Source organism: Carassius gibelio, chromosome B14 (assembly GCF_023724105.1).
Source record: "Carassius gibelio isolate Cgi1373 ecotype wild population from Czech Republic chromosome B14, carGib1.2-hapl.c, whole genome shotgun sequence".
Lineage (NCBI taxonomy): Eukaryota > Metazoa > Chordata > Actinopteri > Cypriniformes > Cyprinidae > Carassius > Carassius gibelio.
This window is the reverse complement of record NC_068409.1, coordinates 28031706-28049903: the sequence shown is the minus strand read 5'-3', so window position 1 is coordinate 28049903 and position 18198 is coordinate 28031706. Positions and strand designations below refer to the sequence as shown.

General features: G+C 35.8%; 4 protein-coding genes across 4 annotated transcripts in view; 2 read left to right on the top strand and 2 right to left on the bottom strand.

Moving 5' to 3' along the window:
* Positions 1-7469, bottom strand: part of LOC127971007 (uncharacterized) — a 16502-nt gene extending 9033 nt beyond the window's left edge. The window contains 20 exon segments of the mRNA XM_052573744.1: positions 113-205; positions 301-400; positions 510-557; positions 772-1029; positions 1032-1068; positions 2858-3114; positions 3314-3365; positions 3455-3553; positions 3691-3801; positions 4377-4498; positions 4582-4764; positions 4968-5106; positions 5272-5467; positions 5612-5683; positions 6229-6284; positions 6439-6516; positions 6661-6773; positions 6868-6918; positions 7043-7154; positions 7322-7469. Coding sequence (XP_052429704.1) covers positions 113-205; positions 301-400; positions 510-557; positions 772-1029; positions 1032-1068; positions 2858-3114; positions 3314-3365; positions 3455-3553; positions 3691-3801; positions 4377-4498; positions 4582-4764; positions 4968-5106; positions 5272-5467; positions 5612-5683; positions 6229-6284; positions 6439-6516; positions 6661-6773; positions 6868-6918; positions 7043-7154; positions 7322-7342 — 2198 coding nt within the window. The 5' untranslated portion in view covers positions 7343-7469.
* Positions 7470-7515: 46 nt separating this feature from the next.
* grhpra (glyoxylate reductase/hydroxypyruvate reductase a) lies at positions 7516-11299 on the top strand. The gene is made up of 9 exons (XM_052573739.1): positions 7516-7664; positions 8029-8159; positions 8249-8321; positions 8455-8571; positions 9018-9106; positions 9637-9738; positions 9896-10031; positions 10166-10296; positions 10414-11299. The coding sequence occupies exons 1-9, from the start codon at positions 7582-7584 to the stop codon at positions 10533-10535; spliced, it is 984 nt and encodes a 327-aa protein (XP_052429699.1). The 5' UTR covers positions 7516-7581; the 3' UTR covers positions 10536-11299.
* On the bottom strand, positions 10809-11842 carry tomm5 (translocase of outer mitochondrial membrane 5 homolog (yeast)). Its single transcript, XM_052573742.1, has 2 exons — positions 11632-11842; positions 10809-11380 (listed from the first exon to the last, which is right to left on the bottom strand). The coding sequence occupies exons 1-2, from the start codon at positions 11750-11752 to the stop codon at positions 11346-11348; spliced, it is 156 nt and encodes a 51-aa protein (XP_052429702.1). The 5' UTR covers positions 11753-11842; the 3' UTR covers positions 10809-11345.
* Positions 11843-11963: 121 nt separating this feature from the next.
* On the top strand, positions 11964-14483 carry si:dkey-109l4.3 (uncharacterized protein LOC559137 homolog). Its single transcript, XM_052573741.1, has 4 exons — positions 11964-12502; positions 13396-13587; positions 13734-13816; positions 13917-14483. The coding sequence occupies exons 1-4, from the start codon at positions 12319-12321 to the stop codon at positions 13953-13955; spliced, it is 498 nt and encodes a 165-aa protein (XP_052429701.1). The 5' UTR covers positions 11964-12318; the 3' UTR covers positions 13956-14483.
* The last annotated feature ends 3715 nt before the right edge of the window (positions 14484-18198 follow it).

The window sequence follows — 18198 nt, the reverse complement described above, 5'->3', positions numbered from 1 at the left end:
AGCTTTTGAACGGTAGTGTATATATATATATATATATATATATATATATATATATATATATATATATATATATATATATATATAAATGGTAGAGTGTATCAGTTGTACATACTTTGCCTCCACATCTGATCGCAGGAAGACGGTGAAGGCTTCTGTGTCGTCATGGGGACTACGTCGACGGATTTTTCTAAGCTGCTCAAGATCACTTTGAACACACAAAATGCATAGATTCACATGTGAACATAGTAGCTAACTGGATTACAACCAAGTAAACTACACCACTCCACTTCCTAAAAGTACCTGGGTTTGAGGCAGAACTCGTTCATAGCTCTAACTGTGGTAATGAAATTATTCTGGGTGTATTTGGTGCCATATTCCCTTTTTTTCAGGACAGCCCGTACTGAAAACACAGGAAACATGCAAGACAGTTAAAATATATAGAATTGTGATATACATTCTGATTGGCCCGAAAGGAAAGTGTCTGTGCGTAAAACAAAAGGCTGAGCTACCTTTCACTTGAATGTTCTCTGCTTTCGCCAGACCTGGAGTTTTGGAACCTCAAATGCAAAAAAAATAAAAAAAATAAAATAACACAAAATTCATTAAAACCCAATAACATTTAGAATAAATCATAATTACCACATATACATTATATAATATATAAGACACTATTCATTTATATTTACTCAAAAAAATAAAATAAAAAAAACTAATTGTTTATAGACACGAGCACATTTTGAGTTAATTTACAAAATAATGCAGAATCATTACCAGCAGTTTTTGCAGAGGACTGTGCAGATTGTTCTTTCTCAGTGGGCTTTGGCTCTACAGGACCCTCTGGAGATCCACTTTTATCACTGCCTGATGTGGAACAGTACTGGACCTGTGTCCACGTTAAAGATGTGACCCTGGAATCTGGAAAACTAAACCAGAGTTTGTGCACCCCTCCTCCACTTTTCCAACCTATGGAGTATATCACATGTTGCATGATGGAAATGATTTCCGGATCTAGTCTAGGTTTATTAAAATGTTGAATAACAAAATAAGAGACAGAATTAAATAAACATGCTCTCTCAGTTCATATATTGACAAAGCATGCAAATGACACTGTGTGACGCTCCTACCGAAACATGGCTTTGCTATTTTAGAGGGTCTCTGAGATAAAGGGGCTCGTTGTTTCATGTAGACCCGGCAGAGGACTTGCCATGGTCTGTGGGCCAGGCAGGGGAACATCCTCTCTGTGGCAAGTCCAGGAGACACACACTCAATCCTGCTGGACATTGATATTACATTATGTTAGTAAATACAAATCTTTGGATGTATGTGATAATCTGAAAACAATGAAGCATATAGTATAAAAAAGGGGGCGAGTGGACTGGTCAGATTAAGCCTATTAGAGAAACGTGATTGATCATATGACCATCCACATGAAATCTCTATGCACAAAACTGAACACATTACACAAGATTTGAATAAACTGTATAAATAAGTGTTGCCAACAATCACAGTGTCTATCTATCGATCGATATATCTCACACATTGAACACTAACGTTAACGTCAGCTAATTAGCAAAATGTGACAAGTTAGTTCCAAGACAACTTTTTCAATTACATAAAACCTTTCAATTTCAGCAAAGTCGGAAACATTTGAAGCTAGTATAAACACTTGCAAGCTTTTTTAGATCAGCATAAATTTAGAATTACCACTAAGTTAAATGATAGCATTACCCGGCTAGAAATCTTGTTAACGTGTCCCTGAGCCAAGCAGCGGATGTCTGAACGTCCGACTGCTTTAATTTCAGATTAAGTGAAGACTGCCGCTCTGACAACAACACACTGCTAACTGAATCAAGTGCCTTTCAGTTAGCTTAGCATGACAGCTACATCTTAGCAAGTGCTACGGTTGCTACTGTAATTATAGACATATTACACCCAGAAACTAAAATAATAGATAATCTGTTCGGTATTATTTACCTTTATATAGCTCAGTCCATTATTTACCAGTGGTGGGCGGCTATCTAAACACGGTCCATATCAAATAGTTCCGACACCGAAAGCAATGAAGACGGAGAGCTCGCGAGATCGTGAGTCATTGAACGAGAGAGGGTTAACGTTAGATTTGAAACTGCGCCTGCAGTGTCACAGAGAGGTCTAACAGGGGAGGAGCCTGTCACTGGAGCAGTGCTGTTAAGATATCTGTAAAAATATCTCTTTAAAGATTCGAAACTTTTCTTTTAAACTAACATAATAATACAGCCTCTGCGGGTTGGACTAAACCATTATTTAAAATTAGTAAACGAAAAATAAAAAAAGGTTTTGGAAATTCATGTCAGCCCAACTTATATTTTATAATAAATTTTTATAATAATAATAATTATTATTAAGTACAAGAAAATAACGGTATTAAGATGAAAAACATATTTTAGTGCATAGTGCATATGTCCAGAATATACATTTAAGACAAAAATTAGGATACATTGCTTGTACATTTTAACGTTGCCTACCAAATAAATAAGCTTTAATAAAATACATACTATTAAATTATAACAAAGACTGCATGTTGGAAAACATACAAAGTAGTATTTGAATATACAAAGACATAAAGTAAAAATATTTTTCAACATGTTTTAAAGACATGAGCAAAACAACAACAAAAAATAGTCTATTTTTGTTTGTATTTTCCTCAGTCCCATTCAGAAAAGTTTTCAAGCTCTTGGAGCCACTGCTTCTCCACCTTCAAAAAGAGAGATAACAAAACAGTTAGGATATGCATTTTACTGTAAAGACATCTTTTTGTGACTACACATCGGTTTGAACAAGTGGCATACAGTATTTCAATAACTTTAGAAGTATCCACCTGTTCATTTTTCAGGTTAGTCATGCTCAACACTGAGGGTTTGTCTGCGATGATCATTCTGGTTTGCTGACTTTGAGGAAGCTGTATTGGGGACAGGGAATTTCTCTGGATGTTTGCTGCCTCAAAGACATTGTTCATGAAGGTGTCTGAATTTTTAGAGATTATTTCTGAATGTCGTCTCTTGGTAGGGGTAAAGCTTGAGTATTGAAGTTCAGAGTGAATCCTCTTAGAAGAAAGTTCTGGTGGATTTTCAAACTCTAAAAAAAGGATGATTCAACATCTTTCAAAATATACCAATCTCAGCCAACTCTATTAATGATTTCTGTGGCTCTTTAAAGTCAATAACCCCCCAAAGGACAAGAAATTAGAACAATTATAATGCCAAAATTCCCAGTATCATATCATTTCTAGGAAACATTATTTTATGAAGACTATTAAATTTGTTTAAAAATGTACCTTCCTCCCAGGCATCAAGACTACTCTGTTCAGTGCTAACAGCCTCCACCACCTTGTGAGGACAATACAATTACAAACGTTCAAAGGCGAAATCATGAAAGCAGAAATGAAATAATCGAAAAGAAGCCTAAGCAAAAGCACCTTGTCCTTATTACACCTGCGCCTTGGAGTAAAGCGCCCATCCACAATGCTTTGAAGAGATCGCTTTAGTGAGCTATGTAACTCGCTGGTGCTTGTGACCTAAAACAAACCCAGTTTTAAAACATTTTATACAACTTCCACAAGTTTCCAAGCACTGTTCTTAAGAATAAGAAGTGAAATGACACATAAAATAGGGTGTTTTGGGAACCAGTATAAATTATAGCCATATATTATACCTTCATGCTATCAAAACACGCTCTTCGAAACTCTCCACTGCTGCTGCTGGCAATTATACTGTTCACTGAGCTCAACACAATGGGTATGGTAGAATCCAACCTCTGCCTGGCCTGAAGTACACACAGAAAAGACGTATGGTTCAGTGGTCTTTAAACAATGACTAATGGCTATACTGTCACTATTGTTCCATGTATATGTGTTCAGAAGTTTGGCATCGGTAAGATTTTTTTCAAAGGCTGCCTTTACTTGATAAAACAACAGTAAAAACATAAGTTTGTTACCTTTTATTATAATGTTAAATAACTCTTTTCTATATACTAACTTTATAATTACTCTCATTTTTTAAATGTCATTTATACCAGTGGTTGCAAAGAGACTTTCAGGAGCTGTTACTCTCCAGTGTCACATGATCCATCAGTAATCATTCTAATATGCTGATTTGGTGCTCAAGACCCATTTTTATTATTATCAGTGCTGAAACAATATATATTTGATCTTTTTTTTTTTTTTTTTTTACGAATAGACAAGTCATTTATTTGAAATAGAAATCTTTTGTAACACTGTAAAAGTGTTCACTGTCTCAATCTGACTGACTCTTTAATGTTTGAGTGCTAATTTAAAAAAAATGAATGAAAGTAGCCAGAATATTTTACATTTCAAAATAAAGTTAATAGATGAATCTTACAGCATGTTTTTTCTGAAATCCTTTCAGTGTGTTTTTCATTGTAGTCTGCAGCGTCGCCCTCACTTGATCTTCGTTGTGCCAAAGAACTGCATCCAAGTGTCTCTCAAAAACCTCTTCACTGCCTGACACATTTAAAAGCAGAATTTCAAAACATATGACCCATCTTAAGATGAATATATGATAGGGAAAAGCAAACGTGACTCACTTATGAAGTCGGAGATCTGGGAGTGGAAGGGGTCATTGTATTGAGTGAAAATGAAGACAGTCAGAGTCTGTTCTACAGCATGGCTCCATTCTGACTCAATGTCCTGCTGCACAGCACTTCTACATCTCGTTTCCTGGCTGCAGTCAGTCTCAACAGAGAACTCTACATCAGAACACAGAGATCCTATAAAGAGAAAAGCCAGAATTATATAATATATAGAGATGCTGAAAAACTGTCTGAACAACTCTGGCCTCAAAGCCAACAGTGATTTGTAGCACAGTGCCCTTTATGTTTTGCAGCGAGGCTTCCATCCATAAAATTGTAACACAGTGAAGGAATTTGCCTTCAGTATCCTCAATTTCTCCCCATTTAGGCCTGTAATTTACCCTGGACGTTTTGTGCTTCCATGCAGCAGACTCTAGAAAGGCCGAGATCTGCCCAGGAAAGTGAAGTGGCCAAACTCTGAAGGAAACTCGTCTGTGTTTGTTGCATTAAAGGCATGCCGCACGGACTGTACACTAACATGTGCAATGAATGTTAAGGAGAACATTTTCAAAAAATATATTTTTTTGTTCATAAATATGAATAAGAATAAGCATTTTTGTTCCCAGAAAAAGACAGGCAGCTTAAAGTCATACACACACTCTTAGATTTCAATAACAATATTTATGTGCACATTACAAAGGATATCCGTATGCATGAGAGACGAGTGGGCCAATTGGAATACAGATCCATACAGGGAGCAAGTGTTGCCATGGTAGCCATGCTCATTTCCCCACACAGTCCAGCCTCTATCATGTCAGTGGGAAGCACACAGCTCAGCGTGTTTCCCAAGACTGGGTGCATTTGCGGACATGACGGGAGATAGCGTACAGAGAAAGGATTTCTTCAAAATAAAATAGAAATAAAATGTGGAAGGACAAACAAAATGCAAGTAGAGATTTTTATGTTGTTAAAACTCAACGACCAGTCTGAGGCGTTCATTCTGCTAGCTAATGAGTTGTTATATTTAATAAAAACATAAACTGACTGTCCGTATGTGGCAGTGTCCATAGTAATGCTATGATCCATCGCTGAAACTCTACTTCCTTTCTCTCCTCCACTATAAAAGAGCAAATAAGGACAATTACACCCAACACATTTTTTAAAATAAAAAATGAGTGGAAAAAAGAGCTTAATTAGTAGACCTGTAACACATCATTACAATAAGAGCAACAAAAGCATTAAAACAAGCGTTGACTTCTTGATTATTATCATATACACTACCATTCAAAAGTTGAGTCAGTAAGATTTTTGATTCTTTTGAAAGAATCTCTTATGCTCATAAAATCTGCATTTATTTGATAAATATACAGTAAAAAGTGTAATATTTGCTAAATATTATTAAAATATTTTGGGCAATATATTTTCAAATGTAATTCTAATGTGCCGATTTGGTGCTCAGTATCCATTTCTTACTTTTATCATTGTTGAAAACATATGTGTTGCTTAATATTTTCTTGGAAACCATCATTTTTCATTCCATTTTTATCTAAAGGAAAAGTATTTATTTGAAACATCTTTTGTAGGTTTATAAATGTCTGGATTTTTTTCTGAATAGAAGTATTAATTTCCCAAAACATTTGAATACATGTTTATTTAGACAACCTGAACATTTGCTTGTGTGTCGTTGAATCGGTCCTAATCTCAGATATTATTTTCACCTGTAATAGAGAAAAAGGCAGAACCAGACCTTCACTTGAGGGGAGAGAAAAATAGATTATACATAAATCACCTTAAGGGTAAATGCTTTGGTTTATTTCAGTGTAATTGTAGGCAATTATCAGTGTTGCTACAATAGTTTGAATGTGGCCTCACCTGCGCATGAACCAGACTGAGTCTGTGCAGAAAGGTTTGGATCTTTGACAGTTCAGCCTCCACTGACTGACTAGTGGCCTTTTAGAAATTAATTAATATGTGAAAATATGCCAAATATATTATCACAATATCAGAATTAAACAAAAATAACCTTTAAGGACTGAATCTGAATCTTGTCAACGACAAATGTCCTGGTAGATTATTCAGTGAGGAGGCACTCACATGGAAAGAATAGGTAAAAAACAAAGACCCAAAATTGTCAGTAAACCCCTGAAGCTCTTCCTGATGAACACAGTCACAAGGTGGGACCTCTAAAGAAAGATTGTCTAAAGCCTCTGAAAAAGAAAAACAGAAGGAACAACGTCAATCTGAACAAATTTACAATTACAATCAATAGTGTTTATTAGGCTAGTAAAGTTACACACTCACCTTTCAAAGCAGACTTAGAAATTTTCTTACACCAAGCACCGGCAGCTGATACTGTAAATGACATTTGACAAGATGAATGAAATATGCACAGCGCATTAAGTCAGTCATTTATCAATCTTGCAGAATTAAAAAGTGTCAAGTAAATCAGGATTAGTTTAGCTCGTTGGTGTTTTACCGTTTAAAATCGCGGGAGATTCAGATAGCGCTCTCATGACAACCATCAGGCCTCCGGGCCGTTTACACTCAGCACGCTCCCTTTTCACTAAAGCCAAGAAACACCTCAAAACCTGCAGTAAAATACAGTTAAAACAATCACACGAGCGACATAAAGTCAATACAGTAACGTTAACTGAAAAACGTAAATGCAGCTAAATAAAACGCGAAATAAAACCCGAATAAAATATTTTATACTAAAAAACACATTAGGGATTTAAAAACACAATGTTGAACGTACCTGTCGTAATTTACAGTACATTTTCAATCTCAATAACAGTCAGCTTCGTCTGAAAACCCCTCAGAAAATTTTAGTAGCGCTGTCCATCCGCTCCACTAGATGGCGCGAAAGCCTGCAGAAAGAGTCACATCAGACAGCACACTGTCACGTACCTTTTATAGAGCTGCCCAGCAAGCACATGTAAATAGGGAAGCGTTTGTGGATTTCTGTTATTATCATTTTCGTAGTGAACATAAACGTTTAGCCTTTAATTGTGCAGGATGAGCGTGCAGCAGATGTTGAAAGTGTTCGTCACGAGACGCATTCCGCAGGAGGGTATGAAAATACTCAAAAAAGCCGGGATGTACGAAACTTTATATGATCTTGTATGCATGCATTGTATGAAGATTTAGCGTATATAAAATATTGACATGCTTTCCCTGGAGTGTCACTGAGATGAAGTAGCGCGTGTCAAAACTGCTGTGGTCACGGTTCATTTACAGCATATGTGTGTGTGTGTGTGTGTGTGTGAACCTCGAACTTGGGAGGAAGATACAGTTTGGCTTCATGCTTACGGTCTAATTGTGAATGTCACACTGTTAGGACATCATCCTTACAGCAAATGTAGCAGAATAAAAATGATAAAATTATTAGAAACAACTTGCACAGATTTTAGAAGCAGTTTTTGTTCATTTCAATGCCTCTATTATCCATTATCTGCACTGCAGGTGTAATTTGTCAGTGTGGGACTCCGATGAGCCCGTGCCCCGGGCAGAGCTCCTGAAGGGGGTGGCAGGTGCTCATGGGCTTCTCTGTTTACTCTCTGACAAAATTGATGCTGAGGTGTTGAATGCAGCTGGTAAGGCAAACCTCTTGTTCCACTTTAGAACAACTGCAGGTGGTGATACTGATTTAGTCATTCTGATAACACGCTTTGAATATTCTCAGGACCCAACTTGAAAGTGATCAGCACTCTCTCTGTGGGATTTGACCATCTTGCCGTAGATGAGATAAGGAAACGGTAAGTTTGTGTTCCTGTAAGCCATTAGATTTGACCCCAGAAAGTGAGAAAATGGACAGTGAATCGATGATGATGGATCACAGTAAGGACGTTTACACAATTTAAACGGATGTACTATCTTTCTTCACCCTAGAGGGATACGGGTAGGCTACACTCCTGATGTTTTGACGGATGCTACTGCTGAGCTGACGGTGGCTCTGCTCTTGGCCACAGCCCGACGTCTTCCCGAGGGTGTAGAGGAAGTGAAAAAGTCAGTCCAACACCTTTTCTAATACATTGTGTCATATATCACAGCTCTGCAGTTCCAAATGTTCAGCAGACTTAAAGGGAAAGGTCATCCAAAAATTGAAATTTTGTATTCATTTATACACTTTCTCCTGAGGAGCACAGAAGAAGATATTCAGAAGAATATTGGTATCTAAACGTATATGTTCCCCTTGACTTCCATTGTTTGGAAAAAAGATAATGTCAGGCGATGGAAACTGAAACTGGTTGGTTACCAATGTTACTTGAAATATCTTCATTTTGTGATCCTCAAAAAAAAAAAAAAAAAGGCACAAGGGTGAGTAAATGAGAGAATTAAAATTTTTTGGGTGGACTATCCCTTTAATGTTTAATAAGTATGATCTTTTAAAACAAACGGTCAGTATCCCTATAATATGCCAGTTTTTTTGGGATATTTCCCATCTCTCTCAGTGGCGGCTGGAGTACATGGAAGCCTCTGTGGCTGTGTGGTTACGGCCTTTCAGACAGTACTGTTGGGGTGATTGGTTTGGGCCGCATAGGTACAGTATGAATTATTCATTTTTTCTCTCTCTACCTTAAAATAAGGTACCTATGCATCTGCTCTACTATGTACACCATCTGTTCTTTTAATAAAGTGACTAATTCAGTGATAAAAAAAATAGTGAAAACAAGTCACTTTACACATAAGCAGCTTGTTACCATATGTAGTGTGATCTCTCTGGATAATTGTTTTAATACTTACTTTGAGACTTAATCATTATAGGGAGAATTTAATTGACTCGTTTACACTGCAGGTCTTGATGCCCAATTTTGATTTGATGCCTATATCCGTTTTTTTGACCATCTGTTTACTTGTTCTTTCAATTGAGACCCGTATCTGATATATTTTTACACCATGGATGAGGCCTGAAACTGATCTCAAAATATCTGAATGCATGTGTTTTTTTCCCTGTTTACATGGTCCTAGAACACATCCGATCTTTCACATATGAGCAAAAAAAATCTGAATTTGGGTCACATTTAACTGGCAGTAAGGCTTAAATAAATGTATTTAAATGCTGATTTGTAGGTTTGGCTATTGCAAGGCGACTAAAGCCTTTTGGAGTGAAGAGACTACTGTACACAGGCAGACAACCCAAACCTCAGGCCCAAGAGGTTGATGGGGAATATGGTAAGAAAAGACAAGAAATTGCCTGAAGAAACTCTATCCAGTAGTAAACGTCTGAAGTGGATCAAAACCTTTCACTGTGTATGAATTCAGATGCAATAAAACTATTTTGAGGGGATGAGAAGATTGTATGATGGTCTCTTACTTAATCTTCACTCAGTGCCTTTAGACACTCTGGTGAGAGAGAGTGATTTTGTGGTGGTGTCCAGTTCTTTGACTCCTGACACTCAAGGCCTTTGTGACAAAACCTTCTTCAGCAAGATGAAGAAAACTTCAATCTTTATCAACACCAGCAGGTGAAAAACAAAGCAGAGAGGCAGTGGAACATGTTCGATCGTTTCACATTTTTTTCTTTTACTACTTTGCAGAGTTATCAATTTCTCCTCAAATCAATACTAAACTGAAAAATACGGTTTTCTCTCTTCTCTAGAGGGGCGGTTGTGAATCAAGAGGACCTGTTTGAAGCCCTCAGCAGTGGTCAGATTGCAGCAGCTGGACTTGATGTTACAACCCCTGAACCTCTGCCCACCAACCACCCACTGCTGACCCTTAAAAACTGTGGTGAGTGAAAGGCAGCTTTTAAATCTCAATAGTGCCCTTGGTTATCCACTTCAATTTTTTTTTTGCCATGTATTAGTAGAAAAACCTTGTCTAACTCCGTTTTACTTTGTCTTACAGTGGTTCTCCCTCATATTGGCAGTGCCACCTACTTCACACGTGGTGTCATGAGTGAACTGACAGCAAATAACTTGCTGGCAGGCCTGACAGGCTCTGAAATGCCCAGTGAGCTGAAACTGTAATGCTCTGAAACGTAGATGCCATATTATGTCATTATATGAATGGAGAAGTAAGCAGCGTAAATCTATCTATCTATTAATTGCACTGCATTAACTACATGAGATTAGAAGGGATAAAACATGTATTACCATCACCTCACTTGAATAATCTTAATCATTGACTGGAACAAAGATGACACAATTTGATATTTTAAACATGCACATTTGATCTACTGTGATATTGCACATTCAAAGTCAACACTCAAATGTCCTTATACACTCCAGGCTAAAGCAGAATCAATGTTATACATTTTTTATTTTTAACAATAAAGGATTTAATGAAACTCCTGTATTAAACATATCTCGAAGAAACAGCTTTTGTTGGGGAAACAGTTGAACCACGTTTCAAGACATTGGGATATGCATGTCATTGTCATTACATAGATTTTTGTTGAAAACTTAAAATATCCATAGAATGTTTATTTTTTTTTATCCTCAATACACATTTATAAATGAAATCAAATGTATAAATGGAAACTACTGGGATTTTAAATTTACATGAAGGCAAAGTAAATGTTATAAAGCCAAAGTTTAAGTCTTAACAACTTGACAACAGTGGGAATAATTGATCATCTGCTGTTTGCCATAGTTTTCAATTGAGATTAGATGAGAACAATCAAGTACATTCAATTGCATCCAGTAAAAAAAAAAAATTAAATAACAAATGACACAAAATTACACCATCTCTTCATCAACTGCTGTGGTAAATGATGCAGCATCGTCCAGGTCCTGCATGCTCATCTCTCGGAGAACGATTCTCTATCCGGTGAAGTTTCATATGCTGTCAAGCTTCTTCAAAACATAAGGTGCTGAAAAACAGAAACCAACTTATTTTAACCATCATAAACATTTGAATTAACATTAAGAGACGCTGCTCTGTTTGACTCTACTTTCATAGGCTCCATGAAATGATAAGAAGCGGAACAGATTATTAATTAATACCCCTCACCCTGTGCCTCGAGAAACTAATAAGAATAATAACAAAAACTTGGAGTGAGATGATTTTATTTTAAAACGATCACGCGTGCACATGCAATGCATGAAAAGCCTAGACACTCACCGACTCGCAGAAGCGCAACATAGATCAAAAAGTTGCGAACAGACGTGATGACATCCTCACGCATTTTTTTCTTCATCTCCTCCGGGTCCATCTTCGGCCCTAGTCCCTCGATTTTAAGCATGTTTAAGATGGAATCAAGGATTATATGTGCCTCAAATGATCGCTCCAAGTCACATTCAATCCAAAAGGCATGCGAGAAGGGAAATACGTCACTTTGGACTTTGTTTCTAGGACCCCCGCTATTAGCCTACTACATATTGCCTGATATTAAGTCGGGTATTGTCACGATGAATACATGATTGAAAATAATGCATTCCTAATAACATCTCATGATATCTCATGGTGCATATATACTACGAGTTTTTAAAAATACGTTTTTAGAAAAAATACGTTTAAAATATGCGATTTTAGTCAGGCAATATGTAAACCAGCATATCGTGTCACAGCTCATTGTTTTGATTTTTGGTGCGCGCTTCTTGTGAATTGCCTCTTTTCAACGTTACCTGTGCCGTGTATACTTTACAAAACTAATAACTTTATTAGTTTTAATTATTTATACAGACATTATCAAATCTATTCTGGTGTTTATTTGGTATCTGTTGGCACTGAAGCCTTTTTAAAAACACAAAGATTGTAGCTGCACGTAATTTATCTACAAAAAGTCCACATTAGTGTATTTAGTGGATCATGGAGCACAATGGACTGCTGTCCAGTAACGCTTGTCAGACAAATCTAAAATGGGTTAATGGATGCACTGAGACGTCGCCCATCTGTTTACCCAATAAACGTAAACGAAATGATGTGAATACTGTAAATGGCCACGAAGAGGATGGTCCTAAGGGGGTTCCCTCCAAAGAGGGCTTGAGGAAACGTAAGTATGGCTCTAGGTTCAGGACATAAGTGTAGAATAGAATTTAATACAAATCAGATTTAGAACTAAGGTCTCAAAGTTATTGAAAATAATTCAATCAAATGTAAATGTACTGATAAAAACATAATAAAAAATATTATGTTAATAATTAATGAATAATAATAATTATTATTAATGAATAATAATTAATTATGCTAATAGCACTCACTATTCTAATTCTATTCTTTACCTTTCTAATATTTTTGTATTCTATTTTCTTTTCATTTATTATAAAAAGGACCTCTATCACTAGTTTGCTCTATTCTTTTTCTATTCTATCTGTTTTTTGTTTATTTATTATATTATTTAAAAGCCCTTGCTACATGTACTGCGTTTAAGCTAAATGAGACTTGTTATAGCACTTACATATCATTGCTCCCTTGTTTTTGATTGCTACTATTGTCCTCATTTGTAGGTCGCTTTGGATAAAAGCGTCTACTAAATGACTAAATGTAAAAATGTTACATTATTACACTATTATGTCCCTTATCCATGTACTTAATATACACCATTTTGTCAATAATTGTATTACTATTCATTTTCTTTTTGTATATATTTTGTATTTTTTTTTTACTAGAAGCACAGAAGCTGAACACGATTCCTTGTTTGTAACTAACAGTTTGCAGTAAATACCTTGCTGGCGAATCTCATTTTGATCTTCTACAATTGCTAATAGAATATGCATGAAGTATTTTAAATTATTAACCTAAACCAACATCAGTCTCTCATTTAGCAGTTCCAGTTGCCTTGTTTATGGCTGTTTAATGTTGTTAGGCTTTGAGTATTTACTATATTGATAACATTTGTATTAGGACAAAATTGTCATTCATTTGACTCCTGTGAATTACTTCTAGGTGGTTTTGTCTTGATTGATGGCCAGAGAGGTGTGTTCTACTCTGAGAGCTGGGAGCCCAATGGCAGCACTTTATACCTGCCTGTAAATGGCACTTTGTTAGCCAACATCGAAAAATATGATCAGATCAGCTTTGAGCAGGGTTGCTTCTGCATCGGCAATGCAGCAGGTGGATTTCAACAGAAGGTCCAAGGTAGTCCTCATTAGTTTGTTTGAACAATATTGTGGATAGAATTTGTAGTAGCCTGCTTATTTCAGGTCTGCATTGCCTGTGGACATCTTTTCTAGTAATTAGGTATTTAAAACTAGTAATACGGGAATCTCTTTTTGATTATGCAGGTCAAGCGATCCATTGCTGGCGATATAGTGAACGTGAGCGAAAGCTTTTCATTGCACTTTCTTACTTGTTCACAAACTTACAAGTGAGTTTACGGTTTAATATAAAAAAATTGTCTATGCATTAAGGTATGCCAGTTTATGTCTTCTCATCATGAATGTGTGTTTTCCTTCTTTATTCTGTAGGTGTTCCAGGAAGTCATTAGCACTCTTGATTGCCTCTGAGGACACACAGTGACATCTCAACTAAAAACCATAGACCAATCCTATTTCATTTAGTGTAGCCTAGACATTTCTCTTCTGTTACAATGTCTTTTTTAAACATTATTCTACATATTCTGATAATCAGTTATCACGTATATGTGCCTTTTTGACACATCAGTGTATTTCTGTTCTGTGCTGTCACAGCGCTTTCAGTGAGTCGACGATGAAATATATCAGCCATGTTTGATATCTAAAAAAGTGTATTTAGTTAAGCAATGACTTTATGTTCCATAAATGTGGATACTGATTTGTTTTGCATTGCAAACAATATTGTAAGTGATCTTGAAGCCTCTGTTATTGCTGTGGACCAAAACATGACATAAAATGACTGTATTTTAGATGCCTTTCAAGCTTGTTGCTGATTTTGTGCACATAATTTTTACTCTAAAAATGTTTGAACTGCTGCATTGCTGTTGTATGTGTTTAAGCTTTGATTTTGGTGACTTTTTATATTTTTTTACAATAAAATGTAAGACTAAATCCATTCAATCTGTTGCTGTTTCTTAAAAATGAAGATTGTCGACATGTTGTGTTGCATGTAAATGAGTGTGTTTCTTCATTTGAACAGATTTGGAGAAATTTACCATTCCATCACTTCTTCACCAACGGATGATTTGCAGTAAATGGGTGCCGTTAGAATGAGAGTTCGATAAACATTTGATAAACATCTCGCAATCCACAAGTAATCGACTCAACACCATTGCTTCCAACAAAAATATATGTTCTTTATCCATGAAATTGCTTTCTCCAATGAAAAACTCATCTCTTTTGAATCAGGAGAGAAATATCCGCAGATCAAGCACTGTTTACAAGCCAAAATAGTCAGAATTGACAGTTTAATGTTCAAACCCTTTTTTTTGTGATGGATATTTTTCAAAAAAACACACAGCTTTTCACTTTTCATGTCATGTTGTAATGTTTTTATCAGCTGTTTGGATTCTCATTCTGACAGCACCCATTTATTGCAAAGGATCCACTGGTGAGCAAGCGATGTAATACTGAATTTCTCCAAATCTGTTCCAATGAAGAAACAAACTCCACTTACTCATCTTGAATGGCCTGAGGGTGAGGACATTTTAAGCTAATTTTTGGGTGAACTATTGCTTTGAGTCCATTGCGTATCATTTTCTGCTCCTATTCTTCCTCTGTATCTTTTCCCTTCTCATCTCTCACTGTTTATACATCTAAAATGGTGAAATGTTACAAAATTGAATTGGAAATGGGAAAGTGCAAGAGGCTAATATCATTGTTCCGTTACTCTTAGAATTGCTCGGCTTTGGTAAAGTTTGCTCAAGTATAGACCAGTTCATTCTAGAAGCTGTTCATACTCCCCTTCCTCCATCAGTCTCAGCGGGTAGCTCTCCATAGATCAGTCATTACGTAGATCCAGTATGAGTCAGAGGGGCTGCTGTCAGACTGCAAAAATAAGATGGAGTGGAGAGACTGGTTGCAGTTTATTTGTTCTTCATGCCTTTTCATGAGGTGAATGAGTGAATGTAATATCTTACGCTATACAAGATTATAAGCTATCTCTCTTTCAAAAAGGAGTAAACGAAGGCTTCATTACTCTGAACTGCCATTTAAAATGGTTTTATACAAATTATACAGTGTGTACAATGGCTATTAATGTTTTAAATGAGTTTTTTAACCGAACTGCTCAGCTTTAATGGTAATTTTGAGAGTTCAGCAACTCTATTTGTGCTAAAAGCAACTGGCTGATGGTGAATGTTCCAGTTATTATGGCTCACAGAGGGGTTGTAAACACAGCTGGCAGCCAAGATTCACTTGCAGTTTGGTGCAAAGATACCTTATTGGCACCAGTCTAGATGATTTGTTACTTTTAGAGCTGAGAACACAAGTGAAAACAGCACCATTAATGCTAAAAATGAAGATTGGAATTTTTAATTTGATATAGAACTGACAATAATGACTGAAATCGCTCTTTCAGTCACCCATTCAATATAAAATCTCTGTTAGTGCATGTTGTAAATGTCATTATGATCATGACAATTGAATGTAATAATGATTATAGTTTTCACACATGCAAACTCAAAAGCTTTGTAGTTCATCTCTTTGAACACTAGACTGCAGCGTAACACAAGCCATCTCCCATGATGCTTTAACAGAGCGGTTAACCTAAACATGAAATTCAAGTCTGGATGTCAAACCACATGTAATGCACCTTGCACCCTGTAGTATACAATGCACTATATAAATAAAAGACAAAAAACACCTTCACCTGTGTGTCGTTATTGTCTCTGAGAGAAAATTCTCCACACAGGTATCAAGCTTGACCATAGGAGCTCGACCTATTTTTTTTTTTTTTACTTCACTGTTATATAGCTAACTAAAATATCGGGGATTTCAACCCCCCTACTAAAACTCAGCACAAAAAAAAGCTTTTTTCCAGCTCTAACTCCTCTCAGGTGGGATTAAAACAGTACGCACGCTTCATTAAAGACAGCAGATGCCTGTGTGCCTCCAGTGAGGATAGAGTATTTAGCTTTCTGTCATCGACTGCTAGAGCTCTCTCATCCTCTGTTTTAGCTGGCGAGGGGCATTGAAAAGCCCTAACCCTGAGTTTCTTCCTTTCTATCTGAGAATCTGATTAAAGGAGGCCTGGTTGGCTCTGACAGATACCGAGTGCTGGTGTGGTGATGAGAAAATGAGCTCTTTATCACGGCCTGAGAGAGTGAGTCGGCATGTTTAGTGGGGATGAGGTTTGCTCAATTCAAAAGCTTCTACGTGTTCACCAACTAAACTCAGAGTTTGCACTCAAACATTTGTGTGGGTATATGTTTAGTTAAATTGAGATGTAAATCATTTTGAATTTAACACTGCCTATTTATCCAGCTAATACGCCATTAAAGAGGATATTGCTATTGGGATAATGGCAATTATTATGATAATGGCTTTTACGTCTATTATGTTTTCTCCGACTGCGGGATAACATTTTGGTTAGTTGCACATAAGGGAATACTTACAATTTATGTGTTTCTTTGGCCTTAACTTGAACTCAGTAATAAAACAAAAACAAGTGTATGAACTAAAACTCATGGTAGTCATTTGATTTCTTCAATCCACAAGTATGTATTTAAAAGTTAAATATCTAAATCAATAACTGTTAAAGGGGTCAGATGTGACATGCACCCACCCACCCAGTTTTTTATTTGGTTATATTTTGTTTAGTTATATAGTTTCCCCTTTCTCATATGAGCCATAGATGCTTGTCTGTGTGATGTCACATAGACCCAGGCCCCTCCAACAATTGTTGATTGACTAGCATTCCAAATTACACCACAAAAATTGTAGTTAGAACTTAATCCATTACTTAACACATTTTTGGTAATGTAATCAGACTACTTTTGGAATACTTTTGATCTAAGTAATTTATCACATTGATAATTGTGTACCTAAGACTAAGAAAATATATTCCATTCGTTATAATTAACATGTTTTGTCAAGGTTTCCCAAACTGGGTTTTGTAAGTTCAATGAAAAGTTAATAATGTAAATTTTTTTTAAATAAAATAAGTTTTAAAATAACATCAATCAATAAAAAAAATAAAAAAAATAAAAATAAAATAAATAAATTGGAGAAATACTCTACTAATTCAAATAAAAAGTAATGTTTTCATCAGTAGTTGAAGCTTAATTTTTGGAATCTGATTATGAATCCATATTATATGAAGTTTATAGTCGGCATTAAATAAAAATCGTTATATATAGTCTCTCATAAGTTTACATCCTATTGTGAATGATTCATGTCTGAATGTGTTTCATGTAAAAAAAATAAAAAATTAAATACTAATAATAAATGCAATTTTAAATAAAAATTTTCAGTCATCAATAATACATTTTCAGTTATATTCAATCAAATAGTTTGGATAAACCCTGCCATTTTTTCCAAAAGCAACTACAAGTTTAGATTTAGATCTGCCTCTATCTAAAGGTTTTCCAATAATATCTTTCACTTGCATGTACTTCACTCACAATATGGAAAATGTCAAGTAATTTCAAGTCAAGTCAATTTTATTTGTATACTTTCTTTTTTTTTTTTACAATACATATGGCTTCAAAGAGGATTTACAAGAAAATCATAATGTTAATGTTTATAATTTTTTTTTTGTCACATTTAGCAGAGCTGGGTGATAATACAGTTTACATTTACAACAATACAAACAAGCAATTAGTTGGGACTTGCT